This window comes from Limulus polyphemus, unplaced genomic scaffold (genome assembly GCF_000517525.1).
Source record: "Limulus polyphemus unplaced genomic scaffold, Limulus_polyphemus-2.1.2 Scaffold25, whole genome shotgun sequence".
Taxonomy (NCBI): Eukaryota; Metazoa; Arthropoda; class Merostomata; order Xiphosura; family Limulidae; genus Limulus; species Limulus polyphemus.
The window spans coordinates 556,067-576,790 of record NW_013665635.1 but is presented as its reverse complement, the minus strand read 5'-3'; the positions used below and the strand labels follow the sequence as shown (position 1 = coordinate 576,790).

At 28.8% G+C, this 20,724-nt stretch overlaps 1 protein-coding gene across 5 annotated transcripts in view; it reads left to right on the top strand.

Annotated features, from left to right (window-relative positions):
- LOC106459117 (tyrosine--tRNA ligase, cytoplasmic-like) overlaps window positions 1-20,670 on the top strand; it is a 33,569-nt gene extending 12,899 nt beyond the window's left edge. For 4 of the 5 annotated variants that reach the window (XM_013918706.2, XM_022385539.1, XM_022385537.1 and 1 more), the window contains 11 exons: window positions 1,577-1,706; window positions 3,164-3,244; window positions 3,659-3,710; window positions 5,167-5,349; window positions 5,570-5,655; window positions 10,216-10,348; window positions 11,327-11,341; window positions 14,305-14,384; window positions 15,259-15,455; window positions 17,431-17,575; window positions 19,008-20,670. In XM_013918706.2, coding sequence (XP_013774160.1) covers window positions 1,577-1,706; window positions 3,164-3,244; window positions 3,659-3,710; window positions 5,167-5,349; window positions 5,570-5,655; window positions 10,216-10,348; window positions 11,327-11,341; window positions 14,305-14,384; window positions 15,259-15,455; window positions 17,431-17,575; window positions 19,008-19,118 — 1,213 coding nt within the window. In that variant the 3' untranslated portion in view covers window positions 19,119-20,670. The remainder of the gene's footprint in view (window positions 1-1,576; window positions 1,707-3,163; window positions 3,245-3,658; window positions 3,711-5,166; window positions 5,350-5,569; window positions 5,656-10,215; window positions 10,349-11,326; window positions 11,342-14,304; window positions 14,385-15,258; window positions 15,456-17,430; window positions 17,576-19,007) is intronic. The other variant, XM_013918720.2, reaches the window with a different exon arrangement.
- The last annotated feature ends 54 nt before the right edge of the window (window positions 20,671-20,724 follow it).

The window sequence follows — 20,724 nt, the reverse complement described above, 5'->3', positions numbered from 1 at the left end:
AAGTTTGGTATCACATTGTAGATTATAATTCAAATTTTAGTATTATATATTAGTTAATTTCTTATTTAAAAGTAAGTATTAAAAAAAAAAACACCAAAATATTGATTTTTGTGTGTCACATGGTATGTTGAATGCAGCATTGGTTCAAAGTAGGTGTTTGTGATGTCCAAATACAAAGTCTATAGTTTCTTACGAATTAGGAACTTAAATTACCGATATTGACAAGCTAGAATATAAAATAAGAAACTCTTATCTTTTCTATTTGCTGAGATATTGCTACTTTTACTGAATCAAACACAGTTGTCCCACCAACCTCTTTCCATTTTTGGAAACGCTTGCTTACAATTGCCTACTTGAATAACTAATCAAAAGCTCAGAATGTCCTCCTAGTGGCTTTCTCAGCCTTTTCGAGGTAATCGGGCAGCAAACTCTTTCTTTTCATTCTAGATTCCAAGCAATAATATAAGACTTTAGTCTGCTGGAAATTTCATATTTTTTTAGATCCAAATACAGCTTGATAAATTAGAGTGGAATTATATGGTATTGATATAGTTATTTATGATTTTTGGTTATTTTGTTTCACATTCTCCATGTGCAAAATTTGATAAGGCCTAACAACCTACGACAAGCAGCAAATGAGAACAAAGTTCATAACTAGAAGAGATAATTGTTTGCATTACTTCTTTATTTACTGTTCTATGTTATAAGAAAAATAAGGTTAAGAACTTATTTGTAAATAGTAATAATGTATATACATATATAATGTATTATAACTGAAATGTGACTGTATTTTACAAAATACTAGCCCACTAAAACACAGCCAAGATAGATCACTTTGTGAAGCCTAAAGGTCAGTTTTATATTATTGGATATGGTAACATGAGTACACAGCCTCCATATCATTGCAACTACTGTAATGTTAGCCAAGCATGGCTGGAAGGTCATTACAATACAAATAATAAATGTATAATGTTATGAGATTTATGCTATTAAGACTAATGTTTTGGTGTTATAATTAGAGGTCATTCTAGAAGAAAAAAGTATATTTTATATTTACTTCCTAATTTTTATGGTGGTTACAAGGTCAGTCAAATTGACCTATATAGAGTTAGGGTAGAGAAAATAACAGATAAAGTATAAAATTTTACTGAAAACAAATGTTTGAAATGTATTTAGGAGGTTTTAGCAATTAGACAAATGATATTTGAGATTTTAATATAGAAATATTACTGTTTTATTATAGAATAGTTTTTTAATCATAACATGAAAATGTTTACTAAAAGTCTGCCAGATTTTGTGTGCAAATGTGTATACGAAACTCGTATTTCATACCGAGCTCGTCAAGAAAGGGTTAATTATATAATTTAACATGCTTAATGACAGATATGTTTCGCAAGGAAAAAAATTGTTAAATGATTAAAATACTACAGATGTTTAAAGTTAACTTTAACTTTGATTTTCCAATGTAATTAAAACTATTGTAATTTATCTTTATACTAAAGTAATGAATAAAAGCAGTGATTTTTTTAGTTTTAAAATTTATGTTTTTTATATATTGAGTCTCAATTGTTATCAGGGAGTTTACAAAGGATGTTTACAGACTTATGTCTATGGTAACGGAACACGATGCTAAAAAAGCAGGAGCAGAAGTGGTGAAACAAGTCGATCATCCATTAATAAGTAGTCTTCTGTATCCAGGACTTCAGGTGACAAGATTTTGAGTTGTAATGTTTTAAAATTGCATTAAGCCTCAGTGATCAGAGATTCGGAGTTTTATAACTACCCTCTTATTTTTCCTCTAAACTTTAAAGTAAAAACCAGTCCAAGGCTCGTATCAAAGTTGTTACTTAGTGTTTCCTGAAATTAAAAAAAGTTTCAAATTTATTTGTTGAATTGATTGGTTTAGTTCTTTACACACACTTGATATAATTGTACATCATCTATGCACAGGGATGTTACCTTGTTTAATTTCAGTTTGTAGAGATATATATAAAAGGTTCTGTGATTGCATTAGTATGATACAATTTTATAATCTATTATTAAATATTAGTTTATTTGGGAATCTGAAAATTGCAGTGTAGTTTTGTGCTATATTCCCTACACAATGTTATAAACACGATAGTTGTAGAACAAAGTTGTATAGCTGTTTTAACTTCTATGGCTTCAGGTGAGTAATCTGATATTTATTTATACCAACTCTTAATGGTGTGGATTAAAACAATTAAACTAACATTAATGATCTCTGTCACCACTTAAAAAGTTGGCTAAACTTATTTGGCACAGCTAGTCTACTTAGGTAAGTAAAAATAGAATGAAAATGATTTATAGGCTTATGCTGTGAGAGAGCATTTTAAACTTTCCATATTAATGGACAAAATTTCCACACCACAGTGATAAATAGAAGAACAAGTTATCACACCAATAATAGGTATAAAATGCTGCCTAAAGACAGGGCAGATATGTAGCAGTATCTATTGTTCCCATTGAAGAAACAATAAGAACAGAAAGTCATCTTGACAAACAGCCATGAGAATATTTAAGTTTTATAAACATATATCTGATATATACATAAGAAAAATAAATTAATATTCAATAAATTTTTTCAAGGACACTAAAATCTAATGGCTTATTTTCTTAGTTTTATGTTAGCTCCCTCAGAGGTGAAATTCTGCTGGTAATCATCAGTACTGAGTACCGGGACTTACTTGAGCTGCTTTTTTTTTTGGATGTGCGTGCATTCCATTGTTCCGTCCGAAAGCATTTATTCATTGACCCTCAACTTGTCATTTTTTAGTTTACACATACATTTTTTTTTCCTTTTTCAAAAACAGGTCCACTTCACCCAGCTAAGTTCCTTTACTTTTTTTTTGAGAATTTCACTACTGAATAATCTTAACTTATTATAGAATAAGCTCAAAAGTGGTACATGTCAAGTTGAAAATTCACTTTGTTTTTGAAATGTCATTGAATTCCAGTACATGTATCAATCAAAAGAACCCAAGTGATAAACCATCTCTGCTATAAACATATTAATGTGATATTTTATCCTTTGCTTATTATAAGTGAATTAATTAAGGTAATGTGCATATAAATATAGTTTTAATCATTCATTTTCAAAATATAGAATCAGGGTATTTGACAGACTGATAATATTTGTTTCCAGGCTTTGGATGAAGAATATCTTAAAGTTGATGCTCAGTTTGGAGGAGTAGATCAAAGGAAGATTTTTACATTTGCTGAAAAGGTTATTTTTCTTATATTGACAGTTATGAACAACAAAATCTTGAGTTTGTAGTTGATAAAAAACTGTAAAACTAGGTTATGAAGAAAACCATCGATGATAATACTTAACTTGTTAAAAATAGCCATGCATTCAAATTGTTCAATCTTGACATCAACAACGTAGACATTATTTTTATTTTATTAACTTCATTAAGTGGCTGTGTATATAAGTGTGTGTAGCTGGAGATAATTTACAATGGTCAGTTTTTATTTAAACATTTATATGGTATGATATTTAATAGACATTAAATTTTTTCTGAGGAATTAAATGTTACATAGAAGATGGGAAACTGTGTATATGTTAATTTAAGGTTTTTATCATAATTTTAATTGTTAAAACTAACAAACTTATAGAAATTTGGGATACATATTTCAGTACTTGCCACAGCTAGGTTATACAAAGAGGATTCACTTGATGAACCCCATGGGTAAGTACAATAATCCGTAAAATTAATATATATATATATACACACACATACATAATGTTTCAGAATTTCTGTAAAAAAAATTTATATTATTGTGTTAGAATATTGAAGTGTGTCTGTTTATGACTTGTAGTTACATTACAGTGAAGTGGCAGTGTTTTAAAAATTAATTTCGTGTATCTCTTACACTGATCTATTTTTTATAAACTTGGGATGTTAAAACTCATCTTTATTGAAATTCTTAATAAAACCATTAATTATAAAATGGAAATCTTTAGCAGAAAGACATTAAATAAAAAAGCTTACAATTTATGATCTCATTCAACTTCAACTACATAGATGCTCAGAGTATTTGTTTCAAATACGTTAGACTGGTGATTCAAAATACATGGCTTACTTTAGAAATGATATTAAAATATAATTATTTTCATTTGTACTCGGTATCTGTTGTTAATATTTGAGAAACACCGTAGACATTGTTGTATACGAACAATTGATGTAATAGTGTCTTATAAACATGGCCCGGCATGGCCAGGTGGTTAGGGCGCTCGACTCACAATCAGAGGGTCGCGGGTTCGAATCCCCGTCACACCAAACAAGCTCGCCCTTTCAGCCGTGGGGGCATTATAATGTGACGGTCAATCCCACTATTCATTGGTAAAAGATTAGCCCAAGAGTTGGCGGTGGGTGGTGATGACTGGCTGCCTTCTCTCTAGTCTTACACTGCTAAATTAGGGACGGCTAGCGCAGATAGCCCTCGTGTAGCTTTGCGCAAAATTCAAAAAAACCAAAAACAAACATCTTATAAACATTTAAATAAAAAATAAAGAGATGGTTAATATTTGTTAATTATATTTCTCCCCTTTTGATTTTATTACTTTGTTTCTTACAGAATATCTATCCTCTTTCCTTAAACTGATCAAAACAAATCATCTACATTTCCCAAGCATTTATTTTAAGTTTAGTTATTTATTAGTAATAAAAATAAAAACATCTAAATTAACAAGTCATTTTAATGTTGTATATTATTTAATTTTTTTTTCCAGTCATTATAGTATTACTGTATGTTTTCTGCATTATTGAAGGTAATTGTGTTCAGTCATGAGTGTTCTAGTAGTACTTTACTGCTACATTTGGTAATAATGCACTTTACACACATCGGGCTATGTTGTACTGGAGAAGACAATTATTTGAAAGTAAATGTTAGATAAAATTCATTATTCTTGAAAATTTCTTCTCGGTTGCTTTACTCGTGTTTTCTAATAAATTGTTATTATTAAATGTCAGAACTAAACAAATAGTATAAGACTGTCCAGTCTATTATGACATCACCTTCACGTTATATATCATTTTAACATTGTGTGTTACCTAAGTATTTTTTCAGTTAAGCTGCCTGTCAAAACATAACCTGTATTTCAATACTGAAGCTATGTTGTTTTATATGCAACTTCTCTATCAGTTCCAGGATTGACAGGAGGTAAGATGAGTGCATCAGAAGAAGACTCAAAGATTGACTTGCTTGACACTCAAGCTACAGTTAAAAAGAAATTAAAGAAAGCATTCTGTGAACCTGGCAACAAAGAAGAAAATGGTGTTTTAGCTTTTGTACATCATGTTATTTTCTCTGTATTCAAAGATGAAGGTGTGTTTGTGCTTGGTTTTTTTGGCATTTTTTATTAGTTTTTGTAGAAAGTGAAATATTTTGTAGATAATATAAGTAAAATGCAGATTTTTATCTTTGGTTTCTTCTGTTGCAAGCTTCTAGAAAATTACATAAATACAATTTTTGTTTTTTTTGCGAAACCATAGATTTGTAAAAGACCTAAATTTTACTGATCTTGCTTCGTATATATTTTCTACAGATTTTGTTGTTGAAAGAAATCCCAATAATGGAGGAAACGTGTCCTACAAAGATTACGAGTCCTTAGAAAAAGACTTCACTGAGTTAGTAAGTGCTACTTTTATTAACTATTCTCCTCTAAGTTATAGGGTTTCTTATTGCTGTTATGTGTTGCTAAGTTAACATCAGCATTTTCAAAGAGTTTTTAATTTGTTAACTCTTTGACTACAGGGCTAGGTGCATTGCATCTACCACATAACCATGAGATTAGTCATACTATACCTTTTGATAATGTATGCACATCTTCATGAAATTTTGCAGACTATTAGTAAATACTACAAAGCTTTTGTACACAAAATATCAGTTTTTATTTAATTTAAGTAAATTTAATTAAAGACATGCTTGTGAATGTTTGCTTTCAGAATGTTGACTATACATACATGGTAATTTTGATTTCAAGATTAAAAATACTTTTCTTCATCTCAAATTTGTCAAATTTCATATGTGTAATCTATAAATTTCTAAATAAATATCAAATGTTTTTGAAAAATTGTATATTTTATCTCTTTATTTTTCTACCCTAACTCTATGTGGACTCAGGTGATTTGACTGATCTTGTAACCACCATAAAAAAAATATGAAGTAAACCTAAATGACCTTTTTTTCTTTCTAGAATGACTGCAAATTGTAACAGGAAACAACAATTGTTTATCATAAATAGCTAAAATCTTGTAACAGTATACATCTATTTATGTTTATTAATTATTTGTTTTATTTTCCTTTGAAACATGTTTAAATAATAATCCCACCATACAAGTTGTAAGTCACGTGGCGAATGTGTAGATCACATTACTGTATCAAATAGCAAAGTACAGATGTCTTACTCTTTTTAGTCTTAGTACTAGCGTACCAGGATTTTATAAAATAGTGATATTTCAGCTACCATACATTACATGTGTATGTATATTATTGTTTACAAATAACTTCTTATATTTCAGTTATTTTTCTTAAAACATAGAACAGTAAATAAAAATTCTATAGAAAACAATGATCTCTACTACTACTTACGTTGTTACAAAGTTTTCTACTTGATCATCATACGTGCTAAGCCACATCAAATTTTGCACGTGCAAAACATAACGAAAAAAAATTTGGTTTTATATACACATTTTATAATAACAAAAAAAATTATAAATTACTATATTGATACCACAAAAATCCACTGTAATGTATCAGTCTTTCTAACTAAGCTGTATCTGAGTCTAAAAAAATCTTGTTTCTGATCATAATATTGCCTTGATCAATACTCTTCAGACTCTCCAGTGGTTACAACAGCTTTACCTACATAAGTAATTTAGGCGGATTGACAGGTTTATGTAGGTCAAAATGAGCACTTTAAATTGGTTATAAACATTTACTTAAGAAAAGTAGGCATAGGTAAACAAGTATCTCAGCAACTAGAAAAGATAGGAGGTTTTTATTTTATATTACAGCTTGTCAATATTGATAATTTGTGTTTCTAATTCATTAAAAACTATAGACTACATTTCATGACACTCTCAACACAATATAAGCAAAAGTTGGAGACGATGTACCATGTGACACACAAACAAATCAATATTTAGCCATTTTTTCTAATATTTACTTTTAAATTAAGAAGTTAAGTAATGTATAATGCTGAAATTTGAATCATATAATACAATTTGATTCCAAATTTATGGACATTCATAAAATAATAGTTACATTCAAAATTTTATTAAAATCCACAAAATGTAATGATGTGCTCCAACCCCTAACTGCATGGAAAATATTAATATTACAAAGAATAACATGTAGATTGGTAAACTATAAAAAATCATCAAAATTACTGTTAAAAAAAGAAAGAACTTACTGTTTGCATGGAATTCTTATAAACTAAAACCTGTTGTTTTGTTTTTTGCTGTTCCATTTTTTGTTCTTTTTTCTTCTCTCTCTCTCTCTCTGGTAATTAATGTATTTTATGGGTATGATATTTGTGCTTAAATATATTTATAGTTCAATTCTAATGTCATTATTTTGATATTATCTTTAGGTTGACAGAAATGGATGGATTCCTGTATTACAGTAAATTATTTTCCTAATACAACTGAAAGTAGCTGGATGATAGATTAATCAAAAGTTCTTTTTGTCATTAATATGAATCTAAACGTCATTCTCCACATAATGTTTGATTAATATCTATTGTGTTGAACCATGACATGCTTTTAGGTTACCTATTGTATATTAAATCTCTTACTACGGGCTTGGTCTCAAGGATTGACCTTGTAAACCATTTTGTGCATCTTATAGTTTTCATTATACAACTTTTAATACAGTATGCATATCTTCACGTGGAGGATGTAAAACAAAATAATTTTTTTAGCTTTTATATATGAATTTTGATATAACCAAATATTATAAATTCCCCTATCCATATCGCAGAATTCCACTGTAATTTATCAGGCTTACTAACTAAACTCTGTTTTGGTAAAAAAAATATTGTTTTTTGAGCAGCATTTTCACTTACCCCTTCCTTCTGAGATTTGAGACAAAGAAATAATATTGGGAACTTACCACCTTCTAGGTGCTGAAAAAACTACATGGGAGACATTCTGGGCTTTCGATTGATTATTCACAAATCATAGACAGAAGTAGATGTATTTTAGCAAGTATTTCCAAAAAATGAAAGAGGTGGGTGGGTCTCACTGTGTTTGGTTCACTAAATGTAGTGATATCTCGGCAAATAGAAAAGATAAGAAGCTCTTGTTTTATATTCTAGCTTGTCAATATCGGTAATTTGAGTTTCTAATACGTAAGAAATTACAGACCTTGTATTTGGACATCACAAACATCTAATTTGAACAAAAGCTGTATTCAACATACCATTTGACACAAACATCAATATTAAAAAATTGTTTTCATACTTACTTTTAAATCACAAAATTAATTAATGCATGATACAAATATTTTAACTATAATCTACAGTGTGATACCAAACTTATTGACATACATTCATAAAATAGTAGATCAATAAAATTTTTGATGCAAGTCTATGAATGTGATGAATCAAACACAGTGGCCCCACCCACCTCTTTCCATTTTTGGAAACACTCACATACATATACTTCTGTCTATGACATGTGAATAACTAATCAAAAACTCTGAATGTTGTCCACCATTTGGTTCTCTGAGCCCTTGCAAAGTATTTACTTGGGAAACTTTCTTTTCATGGCAGATTTCAAGTGATGAGGTAAGACGTTAGTGAGCTCAAATTTAATATTTTTTTAGACCCAAATACAGCTTAGCTACTAAGCTTGATAAATTATAGTGGAATTCTATGGTATTAATATAGTAATTTATGATTTTTGGTTATTTCAAAAAATATATGTAAAACCTCAAAAAAAATTACTTCATTTCGCATCCTCCACGTGATTTGATAAGGCTTAGCAGCCCATGGCAAGCAGCAAATGAGTACAAAGTTCATATCTAAAAGAGATAATTGTTTGCTTTACTTCTTTAGTTACTGTTCTATGTTATAAGAAAAATAAGTTTAAGAACTTATTTCTAAATAGTAATAATGTATATACATATATGATGTATTATAATGGAAATGTGATTGTATTTTACAAAAATACTAGTCCAATAAATTACAGCCAAGACAGGTCACTTTGAAAAGGGCAATTTCATATTCTTGGATGTGGTAACATGAGTGCTCTGTGTCATTGCAACTCTGTAATGTTAGCCAGGCATGACTGAAAGATCAATATAATAAAAATAATAAATATATATATAAATGTATACTGTTATGGGATTTAAGCTATTTAGATTAAGCATTTGTGTGTTCGAGTTATAATTTATAGTCATTCTAGAACGAAAAAAGCATAATTTATATTTACTTCCTAATTTTTTATGGTGGTTACGAGATCAGTCAAATTGACCCAACCCGTACAGAGACACAGTAGTGAAAATAACAGATAAATGTTTTTTCTTAAAAAACATTTGATAATTATCTGGAGGCTATTATAAAGGTTTTGCATGTGAAATTTGAAAATGTTCTGATGCATAAAAGTATTTTTAATCTTAAAATCAAAATTATTTTCCATGTCAACATTTAAAAGGAAAAGAGTACTTAAGAAATCTTAAAAATTAAGAAAAAAATGTGATATTTTGTATACACAAGCCTACTAATGTTTAATAATAATCAGCAAAATGTTTTAAAGATATGCAAATATTAAAAATCATGATATACTTACTCTCATGGATACTTTTGTGGTTACAAGCTGCATGGATCCCACCCAACCTGTAGTGGTAGGAAAAACTTAGAAGGTTCTAAAACAATAATACAACAATTGAACTACACAACATATGGTTTGCACAGTTACGTAAACAAACCTATGATAAACTATCACTTATAAAAATAACTAAATTTAACACTCAGGCTTTACTTAAATTAAAACAGTCATGTATATTTAACAATATCCTAACCAATTTTCAAGTCGGCAAATTATGTTGGATGGGTCAGTATATCAGCAGAAATTGTTGAAAATAAATATTTTCATAATGTCAGAAAAATCTCTCAGTCAGTTGGGTTACAGCAAACAGAAGTATTTTTAAACCTGGCCTTAAAGTAAGGATTTTTTCCCATTTTAGAAACTTCATCCGGGTGATCTTAAAATTGCAGTGGAGAAGTACCTCAATCGACTTCTGGAACCCATTCGTAAAACATTTGAGGATCCTAAACTGAAGAAACTGGCAGCTACTGCTTACCCCGTTTTAGGCAAGAGTAAGTGGGCTTGATAGACTTTAATAACAAATTCTGAAAAACTGATTGAATTTTAAGCAAAACATAATTAATGAAAAGATAGATTAGTCATAAAACATTTCATAATCATTTTAATTTAAATCTAATGTTGTGGTTTGTTTTTATACCTTTGTTCCTTTGTCAAAATAATATAAAAATACATTATGTACCAAACATTGTGTTTTTTTTTCTATCTCTCGTTAAAAAAATACTGTTCATAGTTCACTTGAACTTGGTTAAAAATCCTGTAAAAGGAATTACACACACTGTAGATAATTTGTCTTTTGTGGAAACTTTTGGTTACCTGAAACTGTTGTTAGATAAACAGATAAGGGATTGGTTACAGTTAAAAAAAAAAACAGCTAACATCAGACCATTACTTATACTTACTTGATAATTATTTTTAAAGAATAGTGTAGCCAGAAGATTGCTTAAATAAATGTTGAATATATACAATAGACCATCTCATTTTTAGTTTCATTATTTTCTGTACCATGTTACATCCTTGCATCAGTCTGTTTAAATATTTTTGTTTAGGGTATGTCATACTTATTTGTCTTATCAAGTTAAACTTTTATCCATTGAATAATTTGTATTCAACTTGAGGTAAAAGTGAAAATTGTTTTTAAATAAACAATTTCAGGTTCACGACATGATTGTACTTAACAAAGCAAAAGTTATAATAGGAATATTTTGTGGAACTTATAACATTAAAATTTTGAACTACCATTTTTTATTTAATTTTTTTAAATAATTAACAGAAAATCTTTTGTTTCTTTATGTGAATTAATTTATTCCTAATTTTCTATGAAGATACAAGGTGTTTTTAATAATTGGTGGTGCTATGGAGATTTTATTATTTTAATGGGAAAACCAAACCTCTAACTAATCTCAGGCTGATGATCTTATTAACCATTAACCTTTACTCTTTTTCCTATTTCCTCTGGTTGGTGGGATCAGATGCTTCAACAAAAGGTGAGAAGGTTTTATGTTTGTTATTAATATATTTCTTAACCATTTAAGAAATGAGATTGTTATAGTTTTTGATGTTTAGGTTAAGCAGTACGGATTCATTTAATCAATTACATTATGTAAAGGAGTAAATAATCAATAGAGCTGAAAGCTTAACTCAGTTAATCTGTATAATTAGTTACCTATGAGTATTGACAAGTAATCAAGTAATCACAACTAGTGTTTTCAGTTATTTCAATTATCCATGTAATCCAAATATTGTCATTATGATTTCTCATAATTATTGTTGATTAATTCAAAGTTTTTCAGCTTAATATATTAATGTCACAATTCATGAAAATAATCAATTAATTAAAATTAGTATTTTTGTTTATTCCAATTATCCAAGTCTCATGCAAGAATAATTTATTAGTTGAATGTAATCAGTTAATGTGCCCAACAATTAACAATTAATTGATTAGCAAATTTCAAAAATCACCCAGCTCTACTTTTCAAACACCTTTTGAACTGAGTACATTATAAATACCTAGCATGGTAACACCTTTTGAACTGAGTACATTATAAATACCTAGCATGGTAACACCTTTTGAACTGAGTAGATTATAAATACCTAGCATGGTAACACCTTTTGAACTGAGTACATTATAAATACCTAGCATGATAACACCTTTTGAACTGAGTACAGTATAAATACCTAGCATGGTAACACCTATTGAACTGAGTACATTATAAATACCTAGCATGGTAACACCTTTTGAACTGAGTACATTATAAATACCTAGCATGATAACACCTTTTGAACGGAGTACATTATAAATACCTAGTATTGTAACACCTATTGAACTGAGTACATTATAAATACCTAGCATGGTAACACCTTTTGAACTGAGTACATTATAAATACCTAGCATTGTAACACCTTTTGAACTGAGTACATTATAAATACCTAGCATGGTAACACCTTTTGAACTGAGTACATTATAAATACCTAGCATGGTTATGTTTTTTTGTAATGATCTCGAATCAAGAGATCAAAACATCTTTCCTCTTCAAAAATCAAAGAATAAGCCATTCGTAGAAAACTAATCCTGATACATTTTTGTTACCTAGAATTTTGTTTAGAAAACAGACATATCTCTTTATTGATAAGCATAATAGTTTTAAGAATTGTTTTGTTGTTAATTTATAAACACAACTATGTGTCAGAGTAAATTCCCATTAAGTAATTACAGTTCCCACAAGTGTTGTTCCTATGTAATGGACTTTGAATTGTAGCAAAACTTGTTTTTATATTGAGATTAAAAATAGAATACTTAAGTAATTTAAACATAATACTTCACCATATTAGTGGTCATTACAACTACTATAATATGGCAGATGTATTGAAATCTCTGGACAAGGCTGGGTTAATTTTCAAATTGTTTTTACTTAATTTTTTTTTATAATTAATGGAAAATCTTTCTTTTCTTTACTTGTGTTATGGAGATTTTATTATTTTAATGCGAAAACCAAACCTCTAACAGGAATTTTTAAGTCCGTGTAAGAATTAAGAAAAGAACTAATAGGTAATTCTGTCTTGAAGTAATAGTCTAAAAAGATATACCTATAATCAACCTCACAACTTTCTTCCACGTATAGAAAAAATAGGCAAATAAAATTAAACAAATATTTGTACAGGAAGAATTTTTTCTCATCTTGAAAAAGGTTGGGTATATTGTAACTTGTTACAACTAAAGATTGTTAATAGAATTATATTATGTATGATAATTATTATTTTTTTATGTTAAGAGATTCTTAAACTAATTATTTTTAAGGTAGGTATGGCAGTAGCAAGGTACAAAATGATTTTCTTCTTTACATCATTTTATTGAAGAAATAGATTCTTAGAATCCTCCAAGAGCAAATGATTCATCTCCTTTACCACATGTTTTGAGTTTCTCTCAAGTGATATAGCCCCTGCCTTGATCACTGTTGCACATTTAACATCAAATATGTAGATGCTCATTTCTTGGTAACTTTGTGGCTTTAAAAAATAATGTTAATTTTTATTTATTTGTTCCACAATAAGTTTGTTTTTAATTTTGCTTCAAAAAATTTCATGCTTTAGATATAAAATTTGAAACTACACCATTTGCCATAGTTATAGCTAAGTGTAAGGAGCAGACTTGGTCAGTCACTGCTGAATAACTCATCTAACTTTGCTAAATTATTTTTAAGTCCTTTTACATACAGTTAAAATAAGTGGACTTTGTTGTTCTTTTTCTTGCTTTCCATTTTCAACTATAAACAAAAAAAAACCTAAACTCAGTTTGCAGTTTATGAGGTTGGAATGTTTTATAGGTCTTTATGGTAATTTTCTCCTCTTGTCATTCTGGCTTCTATGTTGTAGGCTTTGCTTAAGAATGTGAAATTTTAAGGTACAATAACTACCAGAGAAATCCACGTAACTATAATATGGCTAATTACATCATAAATTAAAGTTAAGTAGACCAAATGTACAAATTTTGGAACTTAATAATAGTTTTAAAAAATAACAGTGAAGGTTATCATGACAGTATCAATTTTTATTCACCATGTAGCATTTGAGATAGAAGCTTCTAGATGTCTTATGTTATGTCAATTCTTTATTGTATGGAGATTGATCGAGATAATACACTAGTATAACTTGTGAAGAGAAAAACTCTAGAAACAAAAGAAACCAGTATTACACTGTTGAAATACCACTGGTTGAGAACATGTTATCTTCATTAGTAGATGGTTAGCTAGGCCTATAAATCTAACAAAAAATTGTATCTTTAAAAACTGTAAAAGATTGTTGTGAAGCTTTACAATTTTTATTATAAAATGTCACCACTTTAGAAGCTGTATCTTAGGTTGGAGTGTTTACCTCACTAAAATGCATAGTGTGTTACTTTCATGTCAGTATTTAAGTTTCACATAATCACAGTTTTTGTTTTGTTTTTTAGGAGGAAAAGTTAACACAGACGATGAAATTTCTCCTGTTAGATTAGACTTGAGAGTGGGAAAGATAACAGATGTCCAAATGGTGAGAATTCATATTGGTATGCAGTTTATTAATGTATAAAAGTCTACGATGTGATTATCATGTGTTGAAAAATACCTGGCGTGCCTCTTTTGTGAAAACTAGACCGTGATTTATCATTATACATTATACCCCATTTTTCTATTGTTTTAAATATATATTATTTTGTAGACTTAGACACACAATATATTTTGGACACATACATACCTTTTTTTTCATTTTAATTAGCTTCCCTGCATGATGCTTGTATCATGATTTTAAACAGTTAAATTCCAGAACTTGAGTAATTATTCAGAAACCTACACATCTACTACTTAGATGAACTATTTTCACAAATGTTGGACTTATAAATATAACCACATTAGATCAAGCAGTATTTAGTGCAAATTCTTATACAGGTGTTGCTCATGAAATCTACAAACTGTGACGTAACACAAATATACATACCGTAATGTATTTTTATTACATTAATTATTTAGTTTAATGCAAAAAGTTTTTTATATTGTTTTTCTTTAAAAAAATGGTGTTATAAATAAGGAGTATTTAAAATATTTTTCAGTTATGAAATAGATAAAAAAAAATCCTGCAGATAAAAGTTTGTGTGATAAACTGAAGAAATCGCTACTAGTGTATCTCATTATCATATTGTATTAACTGCACATTGAAGGTTATATTAGTCACTTGTATTATGCTAAAACTACATAATAAGCATTATATTTGGCTCTCATAATTAGTTTTATTTAACTAGTATTGATTGCATCATTAGGTCTAGAATTTCCTGTGAATTATTCAGCATTATATTTAGTAGAATATATGTATATATTATTGTCGGTAAGGTATGAAACTCATCATTGTTATCATTCTTTTCTCTGTGTAGCATCCCGATGCAGATAGTTTGTATGTGTCTCAAGTTGATGTTGGAGATGAAGCTGGCCCTCGGACTATAATCAGTGGGCTGGCTAAACTAATTCCGGCTGACGACCTTATTGGTCGTTTAGTAGTAGTTCTCTGCAACTTGAAACCAGCTAAAATGAGAGGCATAGAATCTCGTGGAATGATTCTGTGTGCTTCTGTGTAAGTATTTGTTTCCCCTCCTCGCCTTCCTGAAGAAGTCACATTGCAGAATTTTAACAAAAATATCACAAGAACTAAAAATTAACATTAAAACTCATTATCTCGTGTAGGTTCTTTATAACTTTTTTAACATTAAAACAAGTGTTCATTTCATTTGATACACTGCTAGACCATTATAGAATAAAGATGAAAATTTTGAAAATGCTCAATTTATATTAAAAAAAAATAATTTTTGCATCACTCTCTTCTTAATATTACTCTATACATTTTGTAAATTACTTCTGTCTTATATGTAGAGATACCATAAACAAAATTACATCAAAATTATTATAATATGGAATGATAACAAAACATTATTGGTAATTTTGACTGCAAGTTGTCATTAGACAGCCATCTGGTGTTGGTGTATGAAACTATTTTAATATTATAACATAAAACTACTTCTATGTACTGTTTTATGATACACACAAAAATGAGGAATGTAAATGAATGGGATTTAATTTAAATTGTGCAATTGTCCAGAAAAATAGAGAATATTTTATTGTAACATATATTCCAGATCTGTTTTTGTCCAACAGATGTATAAAAAAAAATGTTTTTGACAGATAAATTACATATGATATTAAAATACCTTCAACTTTTAACTAAAATATATGAAAAAATAGCAGAAAACACGAAAACTAGTACAATTTTATGCAAAACAAATTTGATAGGTTTAACAATAATGTTATTTGATATGTAGACATAGTTTTATTCAAAGGTTATTGATTATGTCAGCATTTTCCAAACATTTGCTGTTCTTGCACTCCCTCATTAATAAATATGGTTTCTTGCATGCCCCCTTTCTTTTTTTAAGTGAAGAAATACAATACACTGATATAAGTTAAAGTGCTTAATTTTGCATTATTAACTCTATCCTAATTGCCACCCACCCCCCAAAAAACATTATCAGTTGATATATCTGACAGAATATATATTTGTATATATACAATATATATATATATGTATATTGCATTTTATATTTCTAGAAGCATTAAATAAAGGGCAAATTTAAAAATACATAAAGAGAACTTAAAAATGTATATGCTTGATGCTAAGAACTGTAATTTTTTTCACAATGTATCTCAGTATAGTAAACTAAAATGGAGGATAGAAACTAAACTGAAAGGGTTTTGTCTCTTGGAAACTTTTAATAAATCCATCACGATGTTCTCACAAGTTCTGAAGGTCAATAACTGTGGTTTTCTTGTTTTCTATTCCATGCTTCCTGCATTAGCTCTCCTAATTCAAGCTTCTCATGTCCAATCCATTTTGTAATGTCGACAAGCCATACGAGTCTCTGCTTGCCTCTTGCTCTTCTTCATTTGATTTTACCCATTCTCTGCCAAACATATATGAAATCTAATTATATGCCCTAAGTAGCACATCTTCCATTTCCTACATATGTCCATAAGTTATCTTTTCTCTTTGCACATTGTAGTACTTTCTCTTTAGTTTTCTTTTTATGTAGCGGAGAGAATCCATATTTTCAACCTTTAGAGTAGGACTGACAATACTTAACATTTCAGAAAAATATAAACACCCTCCTAAACTCGTGCATATCAGCATCTTTTCCAAACACAAATATTATTTTAACACTTTTTCACTACTGATGGACTCTTTAAATTAGCTCAGTAAAATTCCTTTGAGAATTAAGATGTAAGGTCCAACTGGTTGTGAAATCATGTAAGTGATAATGAGAACTTGCTGTGGGTGACAACAGAAACATCTTAATTAATAGTTTATTTAGAATTTTTACAAAGAAAAAATTAAATTATGAGCTAGTTTTTTTACATTCAAGTTAATTCAATATAAAACTTTTTTCATCACTGCTAGTTCATTACTTCAAAACTAGTATATTTTGTGATAATTAAAATTGCTCAGAAACTTTAAAAACTAAGTTCATGATTATCTTTTAACAAATCAATCATTCCAGAGAAGAGCCAAGACAGGTGGAGCCACTACAAGTACCATTAGACAGTAATCCTGGAGACAAAGTTTATGTAGAAGGATATGATATTCCTAGCATTCAACCAGATGAACAACTTAACCCTAAAAAGAAAATCTGGGAGAAACTACAGGTTAGAATCACTAATTATAAATGTATATTTTAGATAAAGCTAGTTTTTTTTTCTCAATATACAAAATAGTTTATATGTGGGATAATAGAAAGTTATTTGTGTAATTGATTAATTAGTTGTTTCCGATTTAAACTTGTGTAATGAAAAACTATTGAGAAAATTTTAAAAATAATTTTACTTTTATGTTTCATAGAAACAATTATGTGTGCTGTTTTTGTATTTTCATTGTGCAAGTCTTCCACTTATAACTGAAACATTTAATGTACACATTTAATTTTAAACATAAGAAAAAGGAAGACTGAATAAACAACTTATTTATTCAGTTCATCTCATTAAACTTGTATTAACTTGACATTGGAGGTTATATTAATTACTTGTATAGTGTTAACACTATAAAAGAAACTTAATGCTGGAAAAAAGCATGAAAAGATAATCATACTAGGTTAAACTATTTTACCTAACTATAAAACCACAGTTAGTTTATTCTGGTTCTAATGTAATAAATCTACTTTACATAAACAAGTATGTATTAGGGAAAATCTATTAATTTTAGGTAGTTAGCCTAATTCTTCATGTTCGAGCATAGAAAAGTGTTATAAGAATGATTGTCCTAAGGTCATGAATTACGTGTACTAACCATTCATTGTAAAGGAAGTAATCAAACAAAGTATGTAGAGTTATCAATGAGAGAAAATTATTTCTGTAATCTACCATTGGTTCTAAGATATAGATAATAGAAATGAAAAAAGAAAGAGATGAATATAAGTCTTAATAATTTATATAGGTCCATTGTGTGATGGTATTTAATCTAGTTTGTAAGCCTTAAAACCTAAAGGAAGCTCCACTTAATACAATTAAGTAGTTAGTAATTAATATCTTTTATACAAGTGATTGATATTAATATAAATGCCAAGTTAGATTTTTGTAGTTTAACCAACAGTGTGTGAACCAACTCATCTGATTTTTGAACAAATTTTGCTATACTGTTTTTACTATACAAGCACCAAATATATGTGTAAAAAACAGAAATTCTATTAGCATTGCAGTTAATCCCAGTCATTGCTGGGGTTTCCTCAGTATTTTTCATAGAAACAGAAGATATTTTACTCCCATTTTTCTGGAAAGTTCTTTACATCAAGTGTTACGACAAGTAAAAACATCAAATTACTCAATACGATGCAACGTATGGACCTCATTGGCAGTGAACAGTGTATTACAGTTAAACTTTAAACTCTTATATGTTAAACATAAAGATGTTTAGAAAACAATTTATATTTCATATTCTCTTTAGTTTTGGGTGTGATGGACCACAGATGTGAAAAGTAGTTAGATAATTATACTTTGAAAGTGATAAAAGGCTGTCTTTTTTGTAATTTTTATTATTCAATTATGTCCTTTTACTATTGAAGCCAGTATTATTTTTGTGTATTAGGCTGACTTAAAAACTTCACCTGACTGTATAGCCGAGTGGCAGAACAATCCGGTCGTGACAAGACGTGGTAAAGTTGTCTGCAAGTCCTTAAAGAGAGCACCAATAAAATAATAAAAGCACTAAGACAATAACTAGTGTGAACGTGAAATTACATATTTAAACTCAAATGCCTTTTAGTAAGAAAAACAAAATGTAGGTACCTCTTCAGTGGCCTAAATACTAAAGTAATATAATTCTTTACTGTATTTTAAAAATACCTTACAATTTTAAGACTTAATTCTTCAAATGCAATTACATCATTTGTTTTAATATTTGAAGTACAGAAACTTATTTCATTGATGGTAAATGTGTAATAGACCATTATGCCCTTAAATTTCTTTAATATAAACACTAAAAAAAATATTTATGAATGTGTAAATATTCTTCATTCTTAAACGAAACATATTTTTTTTCGTCCAAATCATTGTGATTTAATTGAAATTAGAAGCAAAGTTAAGAAGATTACTCTTTAGCATTTAGCCATTCTTACGTGACTAATAGGTGTTATAATTTAAACAAAATGTTTAACTATATATTGGTTGTAGTAAATAGCACTGCTGGATCTTACAATCGTACCAAACTCTGTTGTTCTTGAAATAGCTAGAAATGGGATCTTCTTATTTTTACTTTATGAATAAAATGTTACTTTTCAATACATATATAGATCTTGAAAGCTCAATTATCAATAGAAATGTGAAGTAAACAATGGGTTAATCACATTCCAATGTAGGAGATATGCTAATGTTAACATTGCTCGTTACAGATAACTAAAAGTAGGGTTGTTAATACAATATTCTGATGTAGAAATCTGTGATGGATTATGTTGAGAAAGAAGAAAAATCAGATATGTCTGGTTTAGTTAACTTCAGTGGTTCATGAATTGCAGTATCGTTACTATTGAAAAGGAGTTAATCTAATTTCTACAATGTAAAGTTGTATTCACTGAATACAGATCTATATTGTATAAAAACTGGCTATGAAGAAACATCAGTGCTTCCTTATTTTGCATTTAAATATTTTCTTTACTGATTAGATATTTTGAATAAAATTAAGCCCACATGTGATACTGTAATATTTTTAGTTAAGAAAATATTTAAATAGTTTCAGCCACAGACATTTCAGTTACATTATAACAAATTTGTTTTTATAATTATCATGTTCAAACATAAGTTTACAGAGTTAAGAATTATGATAATACACATTTCTGTCAAATGGTTAATATTTGCATTAGTGGAGATCTGTGACCCACACTTTGACTCGTATATAGTCTAATAGTGGTGATGTTTTGTACCGGACATAGCTAACCCATATTTTCAACCAGTCATTTGCACGTACTGTATTCAGTTTTTATATTGGTTAACATTTGTACAGATGGTTATCCTTGTACTTTAAAAAAGCTGACTTTTTTTATCTTTGTCAATGATAGTTGCTAATTAACAACGTAGCTTGTAAGGAATGTAAAAGATCAAAGGAACTATATTCATGCATCTGTAATGAGTAGAACTAGGTCAAGGTGTGAATCTATTCATAACCATACCTATTTATTCTTTAACTTTTTGTACAGGTTAGTGGTGGGCTCTTACATGTTTCATCATCAGACTAATAAATTTTTGTTGGGTATGAACATTGCTTTCTCACATGATTTATTTTGAAAAGGATAAAATTGGTCAATATATAT